Genomic DNA, 22648 nt, shown 5'->3' with positions numbered 1-22648 from the left:
AAATCAACTCAGTGATTTGGCTGGATTTAACTTTTATATCAAAAAAGTCAGAAATTCCTTGTTTTAATCTGTTGGAATATTTTATATTGGTATATCAATATCATAAAAATTATAGTTATGCTGTGTTAGGGAACTGTTAATGACAGCACACCAATGGAAGCAAAGTGTAAAACTGTACTTTTTTTTCCACCATACCACATCTTTTCCATTTCATGCTTGCATTGGAATACACTGGTTAGCTCTGGGCAGAATCATTATCTGTAGCATTGGTAAAATGTGGATTTTTCTTATTACCTGTGTGCTACACTGCTGTGCATAGTTGTGTGAGCATTCATCTTGTGGTGAACCACATAACTTTTAAGGTACTCTGTGCAGCCAGAAAGTGACCTAATTGCTTAGAATTGGATTCACTTTTGTCTTGTAATGTAACTGAATTGAGGTTGAGGGGTTCATTTTTTGTTCTGATGCTTTAATACTCATCTCAAGAGAGAGGATTCGTTGTTTTTTTAAATACTTCCAAGTTCATGTTGACAGAACCCTTCTGTCATAACTGAGAATTCAAATTTCACAGGTTTTTTTCAGTACAGTTTTTTAAGACTATCAAACTAACTTCATGCCCTCTTCATATATCAAGAATCCAAAAAGAGGCAGTCTAGTCTGTGATGTTACTTTCTCTAGAAATGTTGGGCTTTTTTTTATGACTTGGGAGAGGTTTTGTCAAAGGCCTCAAAGGCATCAAAGGCTTTTATAGAACTGTTTGGTATTAATAGCATCTTGCTTTTCTTTGACACACCCCACCTGTTATGGTCTAATTCTGGCATTAGTTATAACACTGATCTTTGCAAATCTGGCTATATCTGTTTAGAACACTGCTGCTTAAAACATGTTTTTGTTATATTTTTAGTTAGTCTTTGTCACTGCAGTTCCTCACTCTCAGGGCCCTGTCACAGCCAAAATGCTGGTGTCTGTTTTTACAGCTGATGTGTGCAAGGATATTCCCCATTTGTTTCATGTTTAACACTTAGCATTATTAGAGGGTGTGCTTATAACAAAGATGAGTGCTGTGTAAATAGGCAAATTGAACACCTTCCCCTTTTGATGTCAGGCCTTTCTTTACCCTGCTGTAAAGATCACAGACTGAGAATGCTGTCATTCTCAAACAGGAATGCTCAAGACCAGATTTCTAGGGAAATTCAGGTACCCACATTGCTTTTGAAATTGAGGAAGTTAGGCAACTGAACTATACTTTAAAACCATGTAATTTTTGTGTGGGTTTTCTTTTCCTTAATTGTAGGGCACTGTGTTCATGCGAAGGGCAGGGAAGTGACAATATTGAAAATCTTACTGTCTAACCCAAAGGAAAAGGCTTCTCTTTGTATTTTCCCATCAACTGTGTTTTAACACAATTGGGCTTTAAGAGAGGAGGTGTAATCTCTTCTGAATTGTGCTTCTCTCTGTTTGCTAGGCAGCTGTTTCATCTGCACCCTGTAGTGGAGCAAAATCCAGCATGAAATTCTTTGATTGCTTTCTTTCTCTCTGACAGCTCTCTTGCCACGTCGCTGACCAAAGCTGCCTCTGTGTTCTGTGCTGCTGTGATTGTACACACTGAACTTCATAGTGCCCACTGTGCAGGACCTCTGTGAGGGAGCAGTAGCTATTAAAAAATCCTTTAGACATTAAGTTGTTGCAAATAGAGAGAGCATCTTGGGCTTGGAAAATAGCATTTACTACTTAGAATGTTCCGCTTCTGAAATACGTCCTTGAAGTATTTCTTTCTTTCTTTCTTTCTTCCTTGATTTTTTTTTTTTTTTAGCATACATAAAAGGTGGGTGGATACTTCGAAAAGCCTGGAAAATTTACAATAAGTGCTATACGGACATTAATACACTTCAGGAAATATATCAGAAGAAAACAACTCAGGAACCCTTGACTTCTGATGCTGCAAATGATAATCATATTGCTGCAGAGGGTGTAACGGAGGATTCGCTAAACAGACTGAAAGGTGCTGTTAGCTTTGGATATGGACTTTTTCATCTTTGCATATCCATGGTGCCCCCAAACCTGCTCAAAATCATCAACCTGCTGGGTTTTCCTGGAGACCGCCTACAGGGGCTTTCCTCACTGATGTATGCAAGTGAAAGTAAGGACATGAAGGCCCCTTTAGCTACGTGAGTAGCTATATTGAAATGCTTTGGTAGATAACTTAGTACTAAAAGTAAGTAACGGGGAAAAAGTCAAAACCAAAAAGTCATGTTGCTTTAAAGGAAACAACAGCAGGTAAAATAAACTGGTAGTTTGTTGTTTAACATACCATGGTTTAGTAAATTCATCACTCACTAATGTATGAGATCTCAGCTGTTAATTATTTACATGTATTTGGGCTTTGGGTCAATATTTTGCTGTATTCTTCCGTACCTGCAGTTCTAATGTCCTGTAATTTAAATTTAAACAAAAGCTCCCCCTGAAGGCTGTGTGAATTTACCTGAGTTACATTCTCTGCTGTGGAGAGCATACTACTTAGTATGAGTCACTGGTCTCATTTAGCCATTTTTTCTTACTACTAACACAAAATATTTTCAGTTATTTTAATTTTTTTTGTTTGTTTGTTTGAGCATCTCAGTAAAATGAGATATTCATTATAGTATTTTTAAGGGAGTATTTTTTGTGTACTCTTTCCCAAGACTTCATACTGTGCTCAGGTCTTTTCAAGAGCTGAAGGATTGGCCAGACCTGATTTAAACTGCCATCATAAATGGCTTTATTATTCCATTATCTAAAAATTAATGCTTTTATTACTGGACCTACTGCAGGTACCATCAGGTGTCAATTTTGAAATATGACAGTAGAGCTGAAGTCTCTTCTGCTTCAGGAGAAGAATTGGGATTCTGTTTGTTTCAGAAAGCTTAGGATTAAATATTCCTGTTGATCTTTCTCCTTTCTGGGGGAGAAAAATTACATATTTGGGGGATGTTTCCTCCTTCAGATAGTCTTGGAAATCTTTGTGCTCTGCCTTTGTTTCCAGGAGTGATGTAGGTCATGTAAACATCTACCCTTCTGAACACAGGATGTATTTCTTTTTCACATTGATTTCAGGAGTATCTGCTGGTGTGTGTTCAGGGATTTTTGTTGATTTTTGTCGGGGCTTTTTTTGTTGTTTGGTTTTGGGGTTTTTGTTTGCTTTGGGGTTTTTTTCTTTGGCTTTTTTTGTTTCTAGTAAAGAGTTAGTTTTCAAAGTATTCTTGTGGGTTTTTCTTTTCTAAAATCTGCTGAGATCTAAAGGCTTAACTTCTTTCATGCTATGAGCTCAGTTGTTTCTTTGCCTTTGTGTAATGTGCTCTGAATTGTATGTTCAGGTGCAGTTTAGGAGTGCATTGATGTGTGGCAGTAGTATTGTGTTTAAAGTATAAAGCCAGATTGTATAATACAAGATTCAGATCTATCTTTGCCTTCCAGAATAATTTAAAAGTTTGTCTGTGTAGAATGTTATCCTTAAATTTCTGTTTACAAGCTGTAATCATTTTTACTCTTACATTTCTTTTAGATTAGCTCTGTTGTGGTACCACACAGTGGTTCGTCCCTTTTTTGCCCTCGATGGCAGCGATAACAAGGCAGGATTGAAAGAGGCAAAAGAAATTCTTGCCAAAAAAGAATCTGCATATCCAAATTCTTCTCTGTTCATGTTCTTCAAGGGAAGGATACAGCGATTAGAGGTATTGCACATTTTCATCCTTTAGACTGATTTTTTCCTCCTGATCGTTCCTTACATTTTTCTGATGTGAATGAACTGTGCAAGCTTCAGCAGATTGTGACTAAAGATGCAGGTACCTGGAAAGATAAGAAAGATTGGATTAAGTCCTTCCTAGTTTCAAGTTCACATGCAGACCTTGCTCTCCCACTGCATCTATCTGAATTAACGACATTTTGAAATAATTTTTCAGCTACTTGATACTTCTGCAACTCTGTGCTAAAGGAAGTGCATTTGGCCACTCAGATTTCTTGAGCTATTTCAGTTTTGCTTGTCAAGCTAAAATTGAGTATTATCTGCTGAGTACATAGTATTTATCTTCCTCTCTGTTTTATGCATTGTTCGTATACAGCTAATTCTCTGCAGCAGTTTCCCTTCAATAACTACTTTGCTTTTCAGAGGTCACACCAGGATGTTTTCTGTTACTAAGGGTGAGCTTTGACCTGAGCAGAAATGTATTCACTGAAGATGTGTTTGTGAATGCTATTGCAAGGCATTATTCAAACACGGCAGCAGCTTTGTGGATTTTGGCAGAATTATTCTCTAAGAATCTGTTTGAAGTACTACTCAACTCCTAGCTGCTGCTTTTATCAGACCAGAATATTTTCTGAGCAATTACATGAACCAGAAAACCTAACACAAAAGCAGAAGCCCAGAATGTTCAAACCTTTCATGTCAGCATTATAATTACAAGAGCTAATTGAGATGTTGATATTGGTGTTCGTTTTTTGCTGGATTTGCAGCTAAGTCTTTCAGATGTAGCTCAGTATTTTCAGAGGTAGTAACAGAGCAGAGGAACAGGCTTCAGTGCCCTTTCAGATTTGCAGGCATATTTCCTGCATGGGATTTGAATGTTGTTTTTCTTTTTTTGCTATCTTTTTGAAAGCAGTGGTGCATTTTGGGAATTATATTCTCACAGGCAAGTTGTCGCTCTTGGGAAAGTATTGCTGTTGCCTGAGAGACCTTAGTGGGTTTAATTCATTTATATGCCTATTCCGTTCTTATGGTAAAAATATTTTTTTTTGGGGAATAACTACCCAATGGATGCAGGGTATAACTTGGTATTTTAATGTAACAAGGAATAAAAGATTATTTTTCTGACTTTCAGGGCAAATTACAGCAAACGTCTAAACATAAGTTGTTAATAAATTGAGTGTATGTGTAAAGAAGGAGGATGTATTTGGGATAAGTGTCAGTTTTGTGTGGTCAGTCTCTTTCTGGAGAACTGTAGTATTTCAAATGAGAGTTGTTTAAATGTAATCTTACTGCATTATTTAATGCACAGTTACTATATGGAGATAGTGAAGTTTAGCTCCACGTGAATGGAGACACTGTGGCCATGTTAACTAAGTTAGTTAACTCAGGCAGGCAGAATGCTGTGCATTATGCTATGTAGCCATGCCCTTAGTCAGCAGAAAGCTTTTTGCTTGCTGACAGGAATTAAAATGTCCCTTTGCTATTCATGTGTGTGTTTTCATGAGAGCTTTTCCATTCAGCAGCCTCGTCCCCCTTCCCCCATCATTTCTTTGGTCCAAGTGGTGCTCAGTCACAGAGGTTTTGCTGTGACTGAATGTTCCAGTTTGTGTCTTGGGCTCTTCTGGATTTTGGTAGGACTTTTCCAGCTTAATTTGCTTAAATGCTGTTGGCATAGTAGTGAAGGAAGGAATGAATGTGACTGGTGGCAATGGCATGGGGAGCTGCACTGGGTTTCTGCACGACACATTTGTGCTTATATGTGTCCTGAATCTGGGCATTGGTCTTACAAGCATCCACTGCATATTAGTGTGTCCAGCAGGGCCAATGACTGTGTCCCCTGTGAGGTGGCACTGGTGAGGCCTCACCTCAAGTAGTCTCCAGTTCTGGGCCCCTCAGTTCAAGGCAGACATTGAGGTTGTTGGTGTGTCCAGAGAAGGGCAGCACAACTGGTGAAGGCTCTGGAGCAAGAGTCTTTGGGGGGAGCAGCTGAGGGAGCTGGGATTGTTTAGTCTGGAGTAGGGAAGGCTCAGGGTGACCTTATCACTCTGTACAACTAGGCAGTTGGAGGCTGTAGCCAGCTGGGGATTGATCCCTTTTCCCAGGCAGTGAGCGATAGGACGAGGGACATGGCCTCAAGTGAGCTAGGAGAGGTTCAAGTGGGAGATCAGGAGTAATTTATTCACAGAAGGGGTTGTTTAGCATTGAAAAAAACTGTGCAGAGAGGTGGTGGGATCACTGTCCCTGAAGGTATTCAAGAAATGACTGGATGTGGTTCTTAGTGCTGTGGTTTAGTTGACAAGGTGGTGCTTGGTCAGAGGTTGGGCTGATCTTGGAGGTCTCTTTAAACCTAAACAATTCTGTGATTCTGAACCAGAAGTGCACAGAAACTCTGACATTACAGGCTAACATGCAGAGTTGTAATTTCCTCCTGATTTCTAAGGTAGGTGAGGAGAGCTCCTGCAAAGTCTAGGAAGTGCTGATTTGGTCTTGCTTGAAACTGTTAGTGCACAGTTAGGTTTAAATTCTTTCCAGTGGGCATGGGATATAATTCTAGGTGGCTTACCAGAATTGTGTTTTAATCTATACACACTTTAAATATACCTTGAGCTGAAGCTTATATACTTTATAGAGTCCTTCTTTTACATCTTTTAACAGTTCTGTGACACAGTATTATAGTACAGATGGATAAAAGGCCCCTTCTGATGTTACTCAGAAGACCTTGTGTGTTTTATTTGTGGTTGTAGGGTTTGTATTTAGGGCCTGCTAATACTCAGTCCATCAAATTTTTTTCTTGTGATCCTGCATACATTTTTTGTAGCCTTCAGCTGATGGTATATTCAGCTTCCATTAGGAAGCCTTCATACTGTATGTGTCTTTTCTTTTCTATGGAAAAAAACCAGTAAGGAGCACAGTTCAGCCCATGGACCCTTGGAGACAGGGAAACTGTTCAAAAGGCCGGAGCAGTAATTCAGGACTGGACAGTGAGACACAAATCTGACAAAGGAGAAAATTGTCAAGGAAGGCAGTCAAGGAGAAAGCACTGTCTCTGTGAAACCTTCCTGTCTATAAAAGACAAATGAGCAGCATGGGACTGAATAATGCTTTGTGCCCGAAAAAGCATGAATGGATATTAGTCAGTAAAACCCTTAGCAGATTTCAGTTTTTGAAGAAGCAGCCTTACAGGTGTCATAAACGTGGAGCAGATTATCTATCAGCTTTTTTTCCCCAGATTCACATTTTCAAGAGAAAAGTCTGAAAGCATTTGGAGACTTTTGAATTGGGCAAGTTAAGGGAAAGGAAAGGAAGATCCTGAAAAGACTGGAATGAACGTGCCCGAGAAAGTTAAAAGGTTGCATTCCTAGGTTGATCAAATGTCTCTTTTCTTTCCAAAGAGTAGGTTAAGAGTCTGTGTATTAAAAATGGTATTTTTACTGACTTTTGCATAATTTACTAAGGCTGCTTTTATGGAAATTTCTGTGCTTGATTTGTGATTATGTGGCACATATTCCAGCCTCAAAATATATATAATATATAAACAACAGGACATCTCTGGCTGCAAAACTGCAAAAAAACCCCTCAGGTTCTGAGGCTTGATTCACATTTTCCATTGGGGTAGGTGCAGGTAAATAGTCTGAAGGAAAAAGTACCAAATACTCCAGGTGACAGGCAGAGCACCAGTGTTGCTTTCAGGTGTGCTAAAGTTTGGTTGATGAGCAGGCTGCAGAAAATGTGCAGTGGTAACATGTGCTTAAATGTAATGCCTACAAGCACCTCTTGCTTTTTACTTACATTTTGTAGATATTGTGTCAGCACCATCATTCTTATTTAGGGGTGAGAGGGTGTGGTACAGAAAAGCAGACTAAGGACAAGACTAATAACAAGCATTGAGAAGTCTTAAATGAACTTTCTGGAAGAAAATCACAGTAGTGTCTAAAGTAAAAAAAATTGCAGAGCATGCATAATATCAAGGTTTATTTTCAGGAATTGTGCTGACTTTTCTAGTTACTTGTTCCTGTAAAATACAAATACCCTAATTTTATTCTAGTTTGATTTTGTGACTTGTCTAAGGAAAAATAGGTTTTAATGTGTTAAGGAGTAGAAAATACAGGCTTTGAAACATCCATATAATGTCCTCTGGTGTAAATTGTTAGCTTTTAGAAGTTGATTTTTAATTTTTCCCTATTTCTGAGCATGACTTCTTAAAAGCTTTATGAATTCAGAGTGGTGATTGAGAATAGAGAAGGAAAGGGTCCTGAGATTTCAGAACAGCTCTGGGAAATGCATGCTGTCTTGGGAAGCCAAATTGTCTTGGGAAGCTCTATAGATGCTTAATTGTTGGGTTGGGGTGCTTTTAGTTTTAATCTGAAGTCCAGAAATGTAAGACTAGGCTTCTTCTCACATTAGATTTATTAATCCTCTTTATGGTCTTGTAGTTCTATATTTTATGGGTTGGTCTTTTTTTAATTTGTATTATGTCCAAAAGAGATGTCAGTGATACCTATTGAAGGAATTGCAAGTGTGTGTATATATCTTTATAAATCTCAAGAGCATCAATTTCAGGTGCAGCCAGGATGTTACACTTGCCAACTCTTAGGATGTTGTAATTATTTTTGTTTGTTCTTTTAAGCAGTAAACAGAAAGTAATTAATTTAAGAATTAACACCAAGAGTAGTAATTCATATTCCAGGATGTTGCTGCCATCCCTGGAGATGATTGGAACTTTAATTATTAATGAATGTCTGAAACATACTTGAATGAGCTTGATGCTGAAGGAGAACTTAGGCAGATGTCAAAACATGTGAGAGATTCAGAGAGTTAGAGGGGTGGGTTATGGAAGATTTGAATATTCAGCAAACTGGACTTGTATTTTGCAAGGTGGTTGGTATTTGCTGTGCTGCCCCAGACAGGGGTACAGCATTGCAGACAGTGAGTTGATTGCCAGTAGTCATTGTATGGAATAAGTGATTTCTATTTCAGAATGGTTAGGGCTTTAGAAGGCAGTGTAGCTTTGAAAAGAACCAAACATTTAGATTTTTTTTTCCTTTTTTGTCATTTTCCTCAGAAGTGTTGAAGACACATTCAAAAGCAGAGCTTTTGAATTCCTAGCCCAGAAATAAAGTTCTAAACTGATGTTCTTGTATTTTATCTTTTCTCTAAGACTGGATCCATAGCAGTTACTTTCTGGGAAGGTGTGTTGGGGTGATGCAGTGTCAGTGGAGTCATGTAGTGGAGAGAATGTGCTGGCACAGGAGTGAACAAAGTGCACCTGGCTCAGGCTCCCTAACAATTCTGACAGCAAATACAACTCACCTGTCTTTCTGTGTTGTATATTCTTCTGCCTTGCCAACAAGCATCTTATTTCAATCACTGTTGTACTTTGCAAGTGTACAGTGTTTGTGTTGATACAGCTGTGGCTCCCTGTGCAGGCAGTTGTATTGTCTTGATGCAATGTGTATTATTTACAGTTAAATAATTCCTTAGCAACTAAACCAATTTTCCCTGATGAGACAAAGGAAAAAACCTAATACAGTCATTTCAGAGCTTTGTGTGTACCTGGTCTTAAGCTACAATGCTGCAGATTTTTGTAGGAATTTTTGAATTCAGTTATGTTGTCATAGATGGTGAGTTTGCATTTTCAAGGGTTTCTTTTGCTCACATGCTTAGTCAGCAGCGAGGGGCTTAAAAATTCTCCTGTTGTAAATGACAATAAATGTATGTGATAAATACAGGAACAGTATTAAAGCTGGTATAGGCTCTGTTGGAATATATAGTATGTTTAATTAAATACTGATTTTCATTCCACCCCATAATGATTGAGAGGGAGAAGTCCCATCCCAGAATGGGAAAACCAGGTAGTCAAAATAACTATCATTCTAGTTCTTAGAAAAATGTCAGCTCATTTTGCTAAGCTGTTGTTAGCTAATGATTTTTTCAAAATGCTTTTTCTCTCATATGCTTTATCTTCTTACATGCCATGCAGCATTTATAAATTCTCTATTAATTGTTGCTTGAAGGGGTTTTTGAAGCATATGGGAAGAGGTGAAAAGTTCACAATAAATGAAATCAAACACCAAAAGTATCCTCTTGTGCAGAAAGCTAAACTTCATTAGCAGATGCTAAAAATACGATTTTTAAAGGTGGAATGACTAGGTAAAGTGGAAGTGAGATTGCTGAAAAGCTTACTGCACAAACCCAATGAATTTTGGACTTAATAGCACATAGGAGGAATATAGTGACTGATTTTTAAGGTTGAAGGTGGAGACCTGATCTGACCTGACTGCTATTACACTATTAAACTCCTCTAATCTAGTTTTTAGTAACTACCTATTAGAAGAAATACGAGTTTTTCTTTTTTAATATTAAATTATCCAACAAATTTTAAATCTCAGGTGTCTGAATTTTTTCTTTTTCTTTCACCTTTGTTAGTGTCAAATTAATAGTGCCTTGACCTCATTTCATACTGCTTTGGAACTTGCAACAGACCAAAGGGAGATTCAGCACGTCTGCTTATATGAAATAGGTATGTTGGATGTGTTTACACCATAAATGGCTCACTTTCAAGTTCTGACTAGCAGCTTCAGTAAACAAACTGGAGACTTCTTACTAGGATTTTTAAAAAAGGTTTTGGATTACTGGCCTTTGTCTTGGGTAAATTGTGATTTACTGAATTCTACTTGTTTAGACAAGTAGAATTCAGCACTTTTTCATAATAAAATTATCTGCAAGTACAAGGTGATGCAAAATCAAAGAGTAGACTGGAATCAAGGGCAAACTGTTGGCCTACTGAGTATGATTTAAAATTAGAAATAAATTCATCTGACTTGTCTATGGATTCATCATTTCTGTGCCAAAAACTAATTGGTTTTGAGGCTTCAGAGTTCACAGTGTCTGTATTTCTTGTTCATTTCCTTCTGTCAATAGCAAGACCCGATATATGGTATTAATTTGCATACAAGTCTTTATAGTGGAGAAGATAGGTTGCTTCAAGCTTTAAATGGGATCTTGTCACAGTAGAAAATAATAATGGAAAAAGTAGTAGCTGTCTAAGTTTCAACATTCTACAAAATGTAGTATTTAAATTTTAAAAATGAGAGGTTTTGGTATATATTTTTGTTCCTGCTCTGAAATGTGGATTCTTTATTTCCTATGGAATCTCCTAATTCAAAATGTCCCAGTAAATTTAAATTAGATTTTAAATGTATGTCATTTGTTTTTGTTTTTAATTTTCCAGTTACTTTTGTAGTTGTTAAACGTTCTCCAGCTCTCATAACAAAACAAACACAACAGAATTGTGTGTTTCAATCATGTTGACACCGAGTTTGAGTTACTGTACTTCCCCTGAAGTTAAATCAGTGTTGCTTTTAGGTTGGTGCAGCATGATAGAGATGAACTTCAAGGATGCCTTTGAATCCTTTGAGAGGCTTAAAAATGAATCCAGGTGGTCCCAGTGCTACTATGCTTATTTAACAGCAGGTGAGTAAATCCAGGCTGTTGGGGAAATGGTAAATCAGTGATGTGGTAAGGTTTTGGCACTGTTTTCTCTTGGGAAACTTGCTGGTGCATGTAGTGCCTTCCACACTGCCTGCTGCACATGCAGCTTTGTGCCAGGCTTGACTTGGACAATTGTGTTTGTTTCCATAATGAACACTTGCATGCTCATACATGTACCTGCCTGTGTGTACACCCCTCTCCATGCTGATAGAATTATTACCACTTCACAAGCTTGGTGGCATTACCGTCGCAGACATTTTTTCACAGAAATCCTTTCTTTCAGATTTCTGTATCTGCTGGGAAGCAAAGGGCCCCAGAAGGTGAATGTAAACAATTGTTATCAGCTGCTGTGGAATGTAACAGGGACACCTTGATTGGCTCATGTTTCTATGTTTATAATTAAGGGCCAATCACCAGTGCAAGCTAGGGGACCGAGTCCCTGGACACAACTTTGTTTTAGATTCTTTCTTTTCTATTCTTAGCCTAGCTAGCATCTGCAACCTCTCTTTTTATTCTTATCAGTATAGTTATAATGTATTATATATCATATATCAATAAATCCAGCCTTCTGATCAAGAAACAAGATTCACTGTCTCTCTCTCACCAGCAGTGACCCACTCAGGCGCTGTAATAGCATTACTTCCTTTAATGGATGTAAAAAGTAGTACTGAATTTTAATGAGCACAGAGGGTACCTGGGGGAGTTGAACTTACCATGCTGCTCAAATCTTCAGTCTAGATAACTTTCTGGAAGTGAGTGTGTGGAGATTTTTCTCTGTGACAATATGATATCTCATCCTAATTTTTCCTGTTTCATATCCTGGTACCGTTAATGTATTTTTGTTTCTGTTAATGTATTTCTGTATTCTTGCAGTCTGTCAGGGAGCCACTGGTGATGTCAATGGTGCTCAGAATGTGTTCAAGGAAGTTCAGAAGCTTTTCAAGAGAAAAAACAATCAGATTGAACAATTTTCAGTGAAAAAGGTTAGTTTTTGCATAGGCTGACTTGTTTTAGTACACTGATGGCAGTTCAGTTTTTAGTTCAGTATTTTCTTTAGCAGGATGCATCTCTTTTCTGCTGTCCTGCTTATGCAGAATTTGTGGGAAGGAACAGTGTGGAAAAATAGTAGTGTCATTTGAAGGACCTAACAAAGGAAGTGTGAATTAGCTATTCACTCTACAAGCAAAGTAATTATTACAGATAAAAATACATGATACTGTAGTTGCTTGGTAATTTTCCTTCTGGCTTTGCCTTCCTTACTCCTTTTTGTCTTGTCTTGTTTGTGAAAGCCTTAGTTGTTTTTGAGAGCTAGGAGGTGTCTAGGAAATAGCTCTCAACTGGTGATTTTGCAGATGGTACTGTCTCAACATCCAGTCAGTTTGTGTTGGGACTGTGAAATACAGTAAAACCCAGTCAGGCTTCCTACAAGGAGGTTTTAATGTTGATGAATATGTAAGCTCTTAAATTAGTTGCAAGATTTTAATTTTTAGTCAGAAAATCTTTAGGCAAAGTTACCGCTGACTTTATTTTCATAAAATTGTTGCATGACTTTATAAAACAGTTAAAATTAGTGTTTGTGATATATTGTTTGTAAATATCATGTTCCCTCTAAAGAAAAAAATTATGGATCTCCCTTCCTTCTTTCTTGCACTTTGCAGGCAGATAGATTTAGGAAACAAATGCCAACCAAAGAGCTCTGTGTCCTGGCATCCATTGAAGTGTTATACTTATGGAAAGCCCTTCCAAACTGTTCCCTCTCAAACTTACAGCATATGAGTCAAGGTATATATGGCTCCTTGATTTATTTATTTACATTTTAAAATGAGATGTATGATTTTGTGCTGTTGTGTGGAGTAGCTAATTGCAGTAGCATGGACATTTTAACTTGTGTGAATGTGTCATAGCAAAATACAGGTGAGTAACAAAAGAATAGTGACCCATTATGATTCTGCCTAATGCTTCATTTTTACAAGTTTTTGGGAGAAGTTGTAACTGCCTGCTGCATATAGCTGTTTGTTAATAATTGTTTGAAATGAAACAGTAGCAGGATAGTTACTGTTCCAAGTCGCTGAACAAAATGTAACTCATTTAAACCTAGCAACAAAATAGAAAAAAGGTAAAACAATGTATTCATTCCTGCATGTCAGTTTTCTTCTAAGAGGAAATAGTTAGCTTATGAGGTGTCTAAGACATGATGGGTATTCTGTTTGTCCTGGGACCTTCTTAGTGGTGAATGGTTGCCTCTTCCTTAGTCTCTAGCTGACTTTGGGTGTCTGCCATGTGAAGTTTATTGTAGCAGTGTATATGATGAAGTGTTCAGTGCTTCTTACTCCATCCAGCAATCACTCTTGTTGGCATTCTGCAAACAGTTTCAAGCTGGTTGAAGAGAAGCTCAACATGACCTGCATTGGCAGCCCATTGGCTGCATCCTGGGCTGCATCAAAAGGAGTGTGGCCAGCAGGTCCAGGAAGGTGATTCTGCCCCTCTGCTCTGGTGAGATCCTACCTGGAGTGCTGTGTCCAGCTCTGGGGTGCTCAGCACCAGAAAGACGTGGACTTGTTGGAGTGGGTCCAGAGGAGGGACACACAGGTTATCAGAGGGCTGGAGTACCTCTCCTATGAGGTCAGGCTGAGAGGGTTTGGGATGTTCAGCCTAGAGAAGAGAAGCCTTCAGGCAGTCCTTAGAGAACCTTTCAGTTCTTAAAGGAGACCTACAAGAGCTGGGGAGGGACTTTTTGTAAGGGCAGGAGTGACAGGACACGAGGGAATGGCTTTAAACAGAAAGAAGGCAGATTTAGATTAGATATTAAGAAGAAATTACTGTGAGGGTGGTGAGGCACTGGAGCAGATTGCCCAGGGAATCTGTGGCTGTCCCATCCCTGGGAGTGTTCCAGGCTGGACAAGGCTCTGTGTAACCTGGTCCAGTGAAAGGTGTCCCTGCCTATGGCAGCGGGCTGGAACTAGATGATCTTTAAGTTACCTTCCAACCCAAACCATTCCAAAATCCTCTGATTATTACTTGCTCATTTAGAGAATAAAACTAAAATTGTCTGCCACGGGTTGCCTTTTTTTTTTTTTTTTTTGTAATTGTGGAATTTTGGAGATTGTACACAATTTTCATGTTATGCTAGAAAACTCCAGTCTTGAAGTCAAGAGTCAGTTGTGGTGTTCCACCACTAGTTGTGGTGTGCTTTCCAGTTTTAATTTGAGTTAACTTGCCCATTAAATAGTCAGATTCCTAGTTGTCTAGTCACAAAGGTAATGGTAGACTTTAAAATCAGATATACTTACATCAAAATAAATTTAAGTATATTTTTGGCTGTCATTTGCCTTCGGAGTGGTCAGCTGTAGAGGGTGTAAGGAGTTTGTATTCTCTCCTGCACACTCAGAGGCAGTGTAGGTCTCCCTTGTGTAAGCTTCCAGTCAGTGGTTCACATTTTAATGTGGAGTAGCAGTATGGCTTCAAATTCAGAGATACTTTGCTCGTGAGTTTGACACTGGCAAATATGTCTGCATCAGCCGTCTCTGGTTGAAAGTTTTCTGTACAGTGAATGTTATTTCTGCACCTTATGTGTATTTCAAAAACATGAGTAATAGGTTTTTTCCCACATTTGTTTCCTCTTGTCATGAACAATTGGATTGTAATTTGTTGGGGTGGATTTCCAGGCTTTTCCTCAGGGCTACAACTCAAAGGAATGAATTTGCATCCACTTGTATCTCTGTAAGTAAAATGCCAAATAACTTGAGACTTGTAATCCATGCAAGAACTGACAATGCAAATACTTCATGAAGCCACCTTATGGTTATCCATAGGTGGCTTCTTAGGTTTGTGGATTATCTGTGTTGTGAATGGAGAGCTGGTTAAGATCTGGCAGGGTTTATACTTTGAGGCAAAATGTTTAAGGAGCTGCACTGCTCCAGACACAGCAGTTATGAGATGAAGAGCCCTGTACTCTCTCCTTCCTGGAGGTGCTGGTGTGGGCAAGTGCAAATAGCTCCTCATGGAACTTGCCTTGATTTAGCAGAGCTGGCACTGATAAAATGGAGTCTGATTCATTTAGAAATGGTTCCATGCGTTGTGATTCAGTTTTTCCTGGAAACAGAGCACTACTCAGCTGAGGCACAGTCTGTCCCCACATTGTGGACCAGCTAAGGTCTGGCAAATTAACCTTATCCTCCCATCATCACTGAGATTTGTGATGCCAAAACACTCTAGGCTGGGTTCTTGACTCCAGTGCAAATTTTTGTGCACCTGTCACTTGGCATCGGTTTAGAAAAACTCAGGTTTGTTTGAATTGCTTGCCCTGTGCTCCTTCTAACTTGGACTGTGTATTTTTCTTTCAATATGTGACTAACCAGTGTCCTGTAACACCAGAATGAGATGATTGTTTTTTAAGTTTACCTTGTAGTGGATATTTCAAAGACCAGTAGAGATCAGTCCTCCTCTTGTGAGGAAAACACATCAACTGCCTTTGACTTCAACCCATTCATTCCTGTTAGGAACTGCTCTCATGAGTGACAGATTTCTTGATGAGGTTCATACAGAATGGGTTGTATTTAAAAGAAAACAACTTAGTTGTCTTTCTGTTAATGTTACTAGCATCTGCTTTTTCTGGCAAAATTTAAATATCAGACTAAAAGACAATGTAAATCACAGTTATTGTCTAAGAAAGTATTTCAAACCACCTTGTTTACTGGAATCTTTTCATTAAGCTTGTCATGATGTGGATGATTCATCAGCTGCTGGTTTGAGGAATTTGCTTCTTGGTGCCATACACAAATGTTTAGGAAATTCTGAAGATGCTGTTCAGGTAAGTAATTAAATGATAATTTCCTCCGTTATTCCTATAATTTATAAACTATCCTTTTAACAACAGTGAATACTTTTGAGTAAGAGTGTTAAGCAAGTCATTAGTTTTTCAGTGCTATTGATCATTCTGGTTTGTGAATTCTAACAGAGTTTCTTTTAAAATGTTCTGATTTAACATGTCTTCATTATATCCTGTGCTGTGAAAGTAATTGGCTTTGTTGAATGAACATGGCAGTAGAGTGGTTTGTAGTAGCAAGAGTTAAGGGGAAGCTGGGAAGAATAAGAGAAAAGTTTTTGCTCTGCTAGATGTACTTTGTCCATCAAAGAAAATGAATTTTTTTTAGAAGTATCTTGGAGATTGACTTTTTGAAGGCACAGCTTTGCTGCTTCTTCTCTGGACATGTTAGAGAGAGGAGTTTGATTATTAGCACATACAAAGAATAATTTTGCCACCACTCCAGGTTTTGATCTGTAGGTACAACTCTCCTTTTTCCTCCCCAGAATAGAATGTTATTCATATAAGTAGCAAGATGCTGGCTTTAAACCCTCCTTCCCCCTGCCTCATTTCTCTCTCACATACCTTAAATAATCTGGGTGCTTCATCTTTGATGTCATAGTTTCTTGTTAAAGCTAGTATTTTTTTCACTGTGAAATTGGAAAACTCTTGAATCAGTCACTATAATACCTGGTAAAAATCCAAACTAATAATTTTGTCTTGATACAGTAGTGCTGTAAGAATCGAAACCATTGTACATTTTAAATAAATTCTCATTTTAGCTTTGGCTAATTTCTACAGATTAAAGTTGAATGGTGCTACTGTATTGTTTGGAAGTAATGACCAGTCAATTTTAATGTACCTCTGCAGTCTTTGGTTTCTTTTTTTCCTTTCATTTTTACAGTACTTTCAGCGAGCTGCTAAAGATGAACTCTGCCGTCAAGGCAACTTATATGTCCAGCCATATGCTTGCTATGAACTTGGCTGTATCCTGTTGGACAATCCAGAGGTAAAAGCATGACCTTTTTTTGCACTTACAAAAGCAGTGGAAGGGGTCAACATATCACCAGGCAAAGAATGGAACAAAGCTTGTAGGTGACTGGGCATATGAAGTTTTAAAAATTTGTTTTATACCTACCATAAAGAAACCTACAACTTTGTGGGGGATGGGGATTCAATCCAAGAAATGGAATGTGTTTTAGGTCACAATGTCTTACTTTTTTAATATTGAGAGTGTTCCTGCTGCTGGTAGCAACAAAGGCCTCACCAGAAGGCCTTGGGTAGGCAGGGCTTTCTTGTCTGCAGGTGGTATTTAGTGTGGTAGATGCCTAGGGTCCTTTTCTTGCCTATTTAATATCCTGTTGGGTGCCATTCAAAGTTCACCTGTACTTATCCTCTCCAAATAGAATTCGATGCCTTCCTAAAATAGCAAGTGGTTTTTTAAGTAATTTAAATTCCATTAAAGCTGTTTGTGTGGGCATTTTGACTTCCACCCTGAGTAGTGAGGGTTTTGTTCTTCAGGATGTGGAAGATAACAATCCACCTGGCTTTCAGATTGCCCAAATGGCTTGGCTGACAGTACATTTAATTGTTCAGGTCTTTGCACATACCCTACCTCAGAGAATCTTAAACCAGAGCAGCTTGTGCAGCACTCTTGGTGCCTTTTCTCTCCTCAAATGTGTAACCCCAGTCCTTGGAATTTATGCCACCTTGTGTTGTTAATGAGGTGGCAGGGTAGGGGGGAAGTGGTCACAGGGTAATCACTTGAACCCCCCCTTCACTGTGTGTGGTGTATGAAGTAGTGAGCTGATAGTATCTCATGTTCTTCACATTCTGTTTCCAGCTGGTTTTGCTGTTGTCACATTTAGTTAAGAGTTGAGCCTTCCCCTTTAAGGGGGAAGGAGAGGAAAATCTTTCAATAAAGACAATTTTCATAACAAAGGACAGAACTAGAAACTAGAAAATGCTTTTAAAACGAATTTTCTTTTTGAAAACCCTGCTGCCCTAAGACTTAGAGCAGGGCTTCAAAGCCTGGAAGGAAGGTCTGAGTCCCATAACAGTTCCTGCTGCCTTTCTTTCCACGTTCATATTTAAATTTGATCATGTCAAGTGTCTTTAAAAAAAACCCTAAAAAATGTGGGTAGTGAAGGCATGTTAAGATTTGAAGAACATGAGAGCAGTCCTTCCTTCTTCCTGCCTTACACACAGTGTGTGTACACAGTAGCTGAATGTGCCCCATGCAGGGTGTTTGAGGGCTGAACCAGCCTCAGCTGGAGGAGCTGTGGTAGTGTTTAGTGTATGAAGGATGTGGAGGAGACTCCCTCTTGTGGCACTCAGAAAATGAGGAGGTAAATGATGCTTGGCTTCAACAAAGTGGGATGGGGTAGAGAAAAGCAAGAGCTAGAACTAGAGGTGAATGGTTCCTGTTTACACAAAATTTCATTTAGTAGCTGGGGTGTTGTGCTAGAGCTCCCTAATGGTTAAGAAAGAGAAGGGAATAGGATTTTGTAGTTTGTGTAATTTCACATTTTCTGTAGAAGACTAGAAATACATAATAGTGCTTCTCCTGGGTGCCTCATTAGTATTTCCAGTTTCCTAATTTGAGAGGGTTTTGTCTGCTCAGTACCTTTTTCAAAAGTAGAGATGCTGCTCGAGTCTCACCAGCTCATTTACTTAAAGTATTTTCTGTAACATTTGTGATGTGTCTCCAATGCAATGTTTGTCTTTTTGTAGACTGTGCCAAGAGGCAAAACCTTACTGCTCCAAGCCAAGGTAAAAACTAAGGCATTTTCTAATTTAATTGTCTAAAATGAAAGGGCATTTGGGAGGTTGTGTTTTCAGGGGACTGGGTGTTAAGTGGTGGTGTCCCTCACCTGTAATCCACAACTCCTGTCATGTGGGTGTGCATTAATGTGCATGATACACATTTAGGTGTGCTCCATAGGTATGTGCTGCTAGGTCAGCCATCACACAGAGCCCACATCACTGACAGCTCCTGCAAGCGTTAGAACCTTGATCCGTTTTTCAAGCAAGATTTGGCTGCAAAACTTTTGAAAATGACAATTCTCCATTCTTGTCTGTTCCACCTGGTTCCTGCCTTGGGTCTGTTGGGATTTTCTGGAGCTTTTGGATTAGTAGAACCCCTCAAGTCCTCTTCAACTATATGGGCTTCAATCTGCCCTCTTTACCAACTTGGAATTTCTGCAATAATTCCTTTGCTGTGGGTAATACGGGGATATTGCAACATGCAGTCGCCAGTTCATCTCTTTTCTTTGGATTCTTTTGTAACACGATTTTTAAAGCATTAATAGCAAAATTATCTGCATATCCCAGAGAGAAGGAGGCTAATAGGTGTATATTTGGGATTTTTTCCTTGTTTTTTTCCCCCAGGAGGAATTTACTGGCTATGACTTTGAGAACAGATTGCACGTCCGCATACACGCAGCCTTAGCCTCTCTAAGGGAAGTGGTTCCACAGTGACCATCAGGAAGGCTTGCTATCCTTTCCCACAGTTCCTGCACTTTAGGATGAAGCAGAAGAAAGAGCTGTTGGGAAGTCCAGCTTTTCTTCTGAAAACCACTTGTGCCAGAGACACTTTCCTAGTATGGCTGAGTAAAAATATTACAATTTTAACTAAAGGTAAATCAACCAGGAAGAAGGTTAAGTGACCTTGTGTTTTTAACTCTTCATTTTTTATTTTGTTCAAACCAAGGTGAACACAATTACTTGTAACTCTGTGGGTGAGCCTAAATAAGCACATGATTTACTTCAACAACATTGGCAAGGTTGATTTTTACCTTTTAAAACAGGTCTACATCTAAAATGTGCCAGGAGGAACACTTTTGGTTTGATTAGAATAATGCAATATATGTAATTGGTTTAAATGTTGAAGTTGGAAGTGGTCAGAATACTCCTTTTTCTCCAGGTATTAACCAGCACACAGGAGGAGGAAGAGAACTGTTTAGCCACAAAAAGTAGATATACTAATTTTTTGTGGCTTTTGCCAGTTACCTCATGATGGCTAATGGTGAATTTTAAACCTCTCACCTCTTTAAGTTCTTTATCCCTTTCCTCCCAAGCCAGCTCATATTTGTGATAATCAATAATGTCAATGTTTAAGTTCTTTGCTTCTGGTACATTCCAGAAAAATCCTTTAACATGCAGCTACTGCTTGGGCAGTTCTTATTTCGGCTCTTACATTCTGAATATTAAGATTTTACATGTTTTTCATTCAAGCTGCTGGATCCTTACAGCATTGACCTTTAAAGGTATTTTAAAAACCCACAAACAAAAAAAAATATACAACCCACAAAACTGCTTTAGTAATTACACCAATATTACAACATCTTCAGTCTCTGTATAGTATTTCAAGCCTGTGATGTCAAGTTATTGAAATACCTCAGAGAGCCTAAAACTTTTGTCATGACCATATAATTTTTAATACTTGGCCATCAGTGTGCTTATCTGTAGCTTTTTTTTTTTACTTTTGTCCTTAATGTGTAGTATTTCCTTATGTTTTATATTCAGCTAATATTATATTCTAGGAAGGTAAATATTTTTTTAAAGAAGCTTATGAATGGAAATCTGACCATAAAGTTAGTTGAATTGTGTTACTTTGCAAAGCTAAGAAAACTGGATATCTTTGGAAATAGTTATCCAAAAGCCTTATTTTTACTTTGGTCAGGTTGCCTTAAACAGTTCTTTAGCTTAAGCTTGTTTTGTTTCTTCTTACCTTTTTGTAGAGCATGTTGCCAAAGTTCTAGACTTTGCCCACACCTAACCTTCATTGATTTGCTTTTGAGGTTACATCTAAAGCAAGACTGATGTGGAGGAGAGAAGTAATGTCCTGTTTGGTAGGCCAGATGAAATGGTTGAGACACTTATATTTCTCTCTAGAAAGACACAGTTCTGCTATGAAAGGCATTCCTAGAGCAGTTTAACACTTCTGTTGCAGTTCCTGAAGGAGAGGAGGAACTCTTTATAAAGCAGTTTTATTTTTGTATAATCTAGGTGTCTTACAGGTAGTACACTGGGATTTTTTTATTCCACTTTGATGGTAATACTGAGTCATAAATGGGTGTTCAACCTTATTTGGTCAATCCAAATAAATATTGACTAGAAAATGATATATTGTATATGTATATAGTGACTGCTTAGAGTTCAAATAATTATTTTAAAAATGGGCTTTAATGTACTTGAAATCTTATTTTATCCTATCTGACTTTTAATGTTTTTCAATCAGACAGTCTGTTCTGGGTAAATAGCTGGGAATGGTGCAGCTACTGGCAAAATTCTTTTTAAATACACTCCTTAAATATGATGTGAGACTTGGCTGTTCAGGACACAAAGCACCTGCATGCAATTTGTGTTGGGATATTTAGAGTCTGCATACTTGGAGGTAGCTAGAAAATTGTAGTAAATTTACTAAAAGGCCTGTTCTCACCAGGCCAGGAGTGGGTATAGAAAGACGTTATATGTTCATGTAACAGTTCAATAACTCTGTGCAAAGTGCAGCTTTCCTGTGGGCTTAGCAAATCATCACAACTGTATGTTTCTGTATTAGTTACTTTTTCCCTCCCCTCTCCTCACAGAAGACCCTCCTACACTGTATATGGCAGAATTATTTTTTATGTTAGATTGTGCCTGTGATGAGAAAAAACCCAATGGTCTTTTGTGTAAACTAGTAAGTTTTTATACTGTGGAACTCGGAGGCATGGTCTAATAGCAATAATGGAATATGCATCTTGCTAAGTAATATATTAAGGCCATCTTTACTGGGACAGGTATTTTTTGTTGATGTTGATGCAGTTTTTATCTCAGTACAACTCATTTCAGATAACTAGAATTTTTAGATGTCACAAGGTGGCATATTTATTGTGATGTACTGTAAATGTTGTTAATTTACAGAACTTGCACTTTTATATTTCTGAGTAAAATTAAAAGAAATGTGGACATTAATTTTGTTCCTTTGCTTCTTGAGTTTGAATTCTAATTGATAGCCTCCTGAACAAGATGATAAAAAGTATTGGGAAAACTTCTGGGATGTTAAGTGACTCTGTAACAAAGTTTTCTACTCAGCAATTACCTCCAGCCTTTTTTCTTCCAATATAATTACAGTCTCCTGGATTAGCAAGTGAGTTACTTCATATTGAGCTCAGCCATAGAGTGAATGAGCTTTAAGGTACATTTTTAAGATGTCAAATTCACTTGTTCATCACTGAAGAAAAAGAACCACATAAAATTGTATTTGTTGTATTCCTACACCTTTGAGAAGTGTTTCTAATTTACTCTAAAGCAAGCACTTTAATTTCTCTGACTTTGAATGCTTGTTTCATACTCTAGTTATGCTTTATTCCGAAATAAAATTCCCCAAATGCTGTACTGAATTGCTTTTCAGTTTGCAACAATGTGATTGCCTTTCTAACAAATGATTGTACTTGTGTTTAAGAACTGCTGTGTACCTGCTGAAGTCTGAGCAGGTGTTAGGTTGATGTAGGCCTGATCAAACCTTGCAGTGGCGTGGAAGCAGAGAATAGCACTCAGCTCCCCTTTCCAGCAGTCATTATGGAACACCAACAGTGGCAGAAAAAACTTTCATTACAAGTTATACAATCCCAAACAAATATTGTTAA

At 38.2% G+C, this 22648-nt stretch overlaps 1 protein-coding gene across 2 annotated transcripts in view; it reads left to right on the top strand.

Moving 5' to 3' along the window:
• The window catches only part of TTC39C (tetratricopeptide repeat domain 39C), a 56377-nt gene extending 33975 nt beyond the window's left edge, over positions 1-22402 (top strand). For both annotated transcript variants that reach the window (XM_054284553.1, XM_054284552.1), the window contains exons 5-14: positions 1814-2168; positions 3542-3710; positions 10148-10241; positions 11087-11194; positions 12086-12195; positions 12871-12994; positions 15925-16022; positions 16921-17025; positions 18750-18788; positions 19407-22402. In XM_054284553.1, coding sequence (XP_054140528.1) covers positions 1814-2168; positions 3542-3710; positions 10148-10241; positions 11087-11194; positions 12086-12195; positions 12871-12994; positions 15925-16022; positions 16921-17025; positions 18750-18788; positions 19407-19496 — 1292 coding nt within the window. In that variant the 3' untranslated portion in view covers positions 19497-22402. The remainder of the gene's footprint in view (positions 1-1813; positions 2169-3541; positions 3711-10147; positions 10242-11086; positions 11195-12085; positions 12196-12870; positions 12995-15924; positions 16023-16920; positions 17026-18749; positions 18789-19406) is intronic.
• The last annotated feature ends 246 nt before the right edge of the window (positions 22403-22648 follow it).

The sequence above is a fragment of the Melozone crissalis genome, unplaced genomic scaffold, assembly GCF_028551555.1.
Source record: "Melozone crissalis strain CALT ecotype California unplaced genomic scaffold, PUWL_Pcris_2 ptg000042l_1, whole genome shotgun sequence".
NCBI lineage: Eukaryota > Metazoa > Chordata > Aves > Passeriformes > Passerellidae > Melozone > Melozone crissalis.
This window is presented reverse-complemented; position numbering and strand designations above follow the sequence as displayed.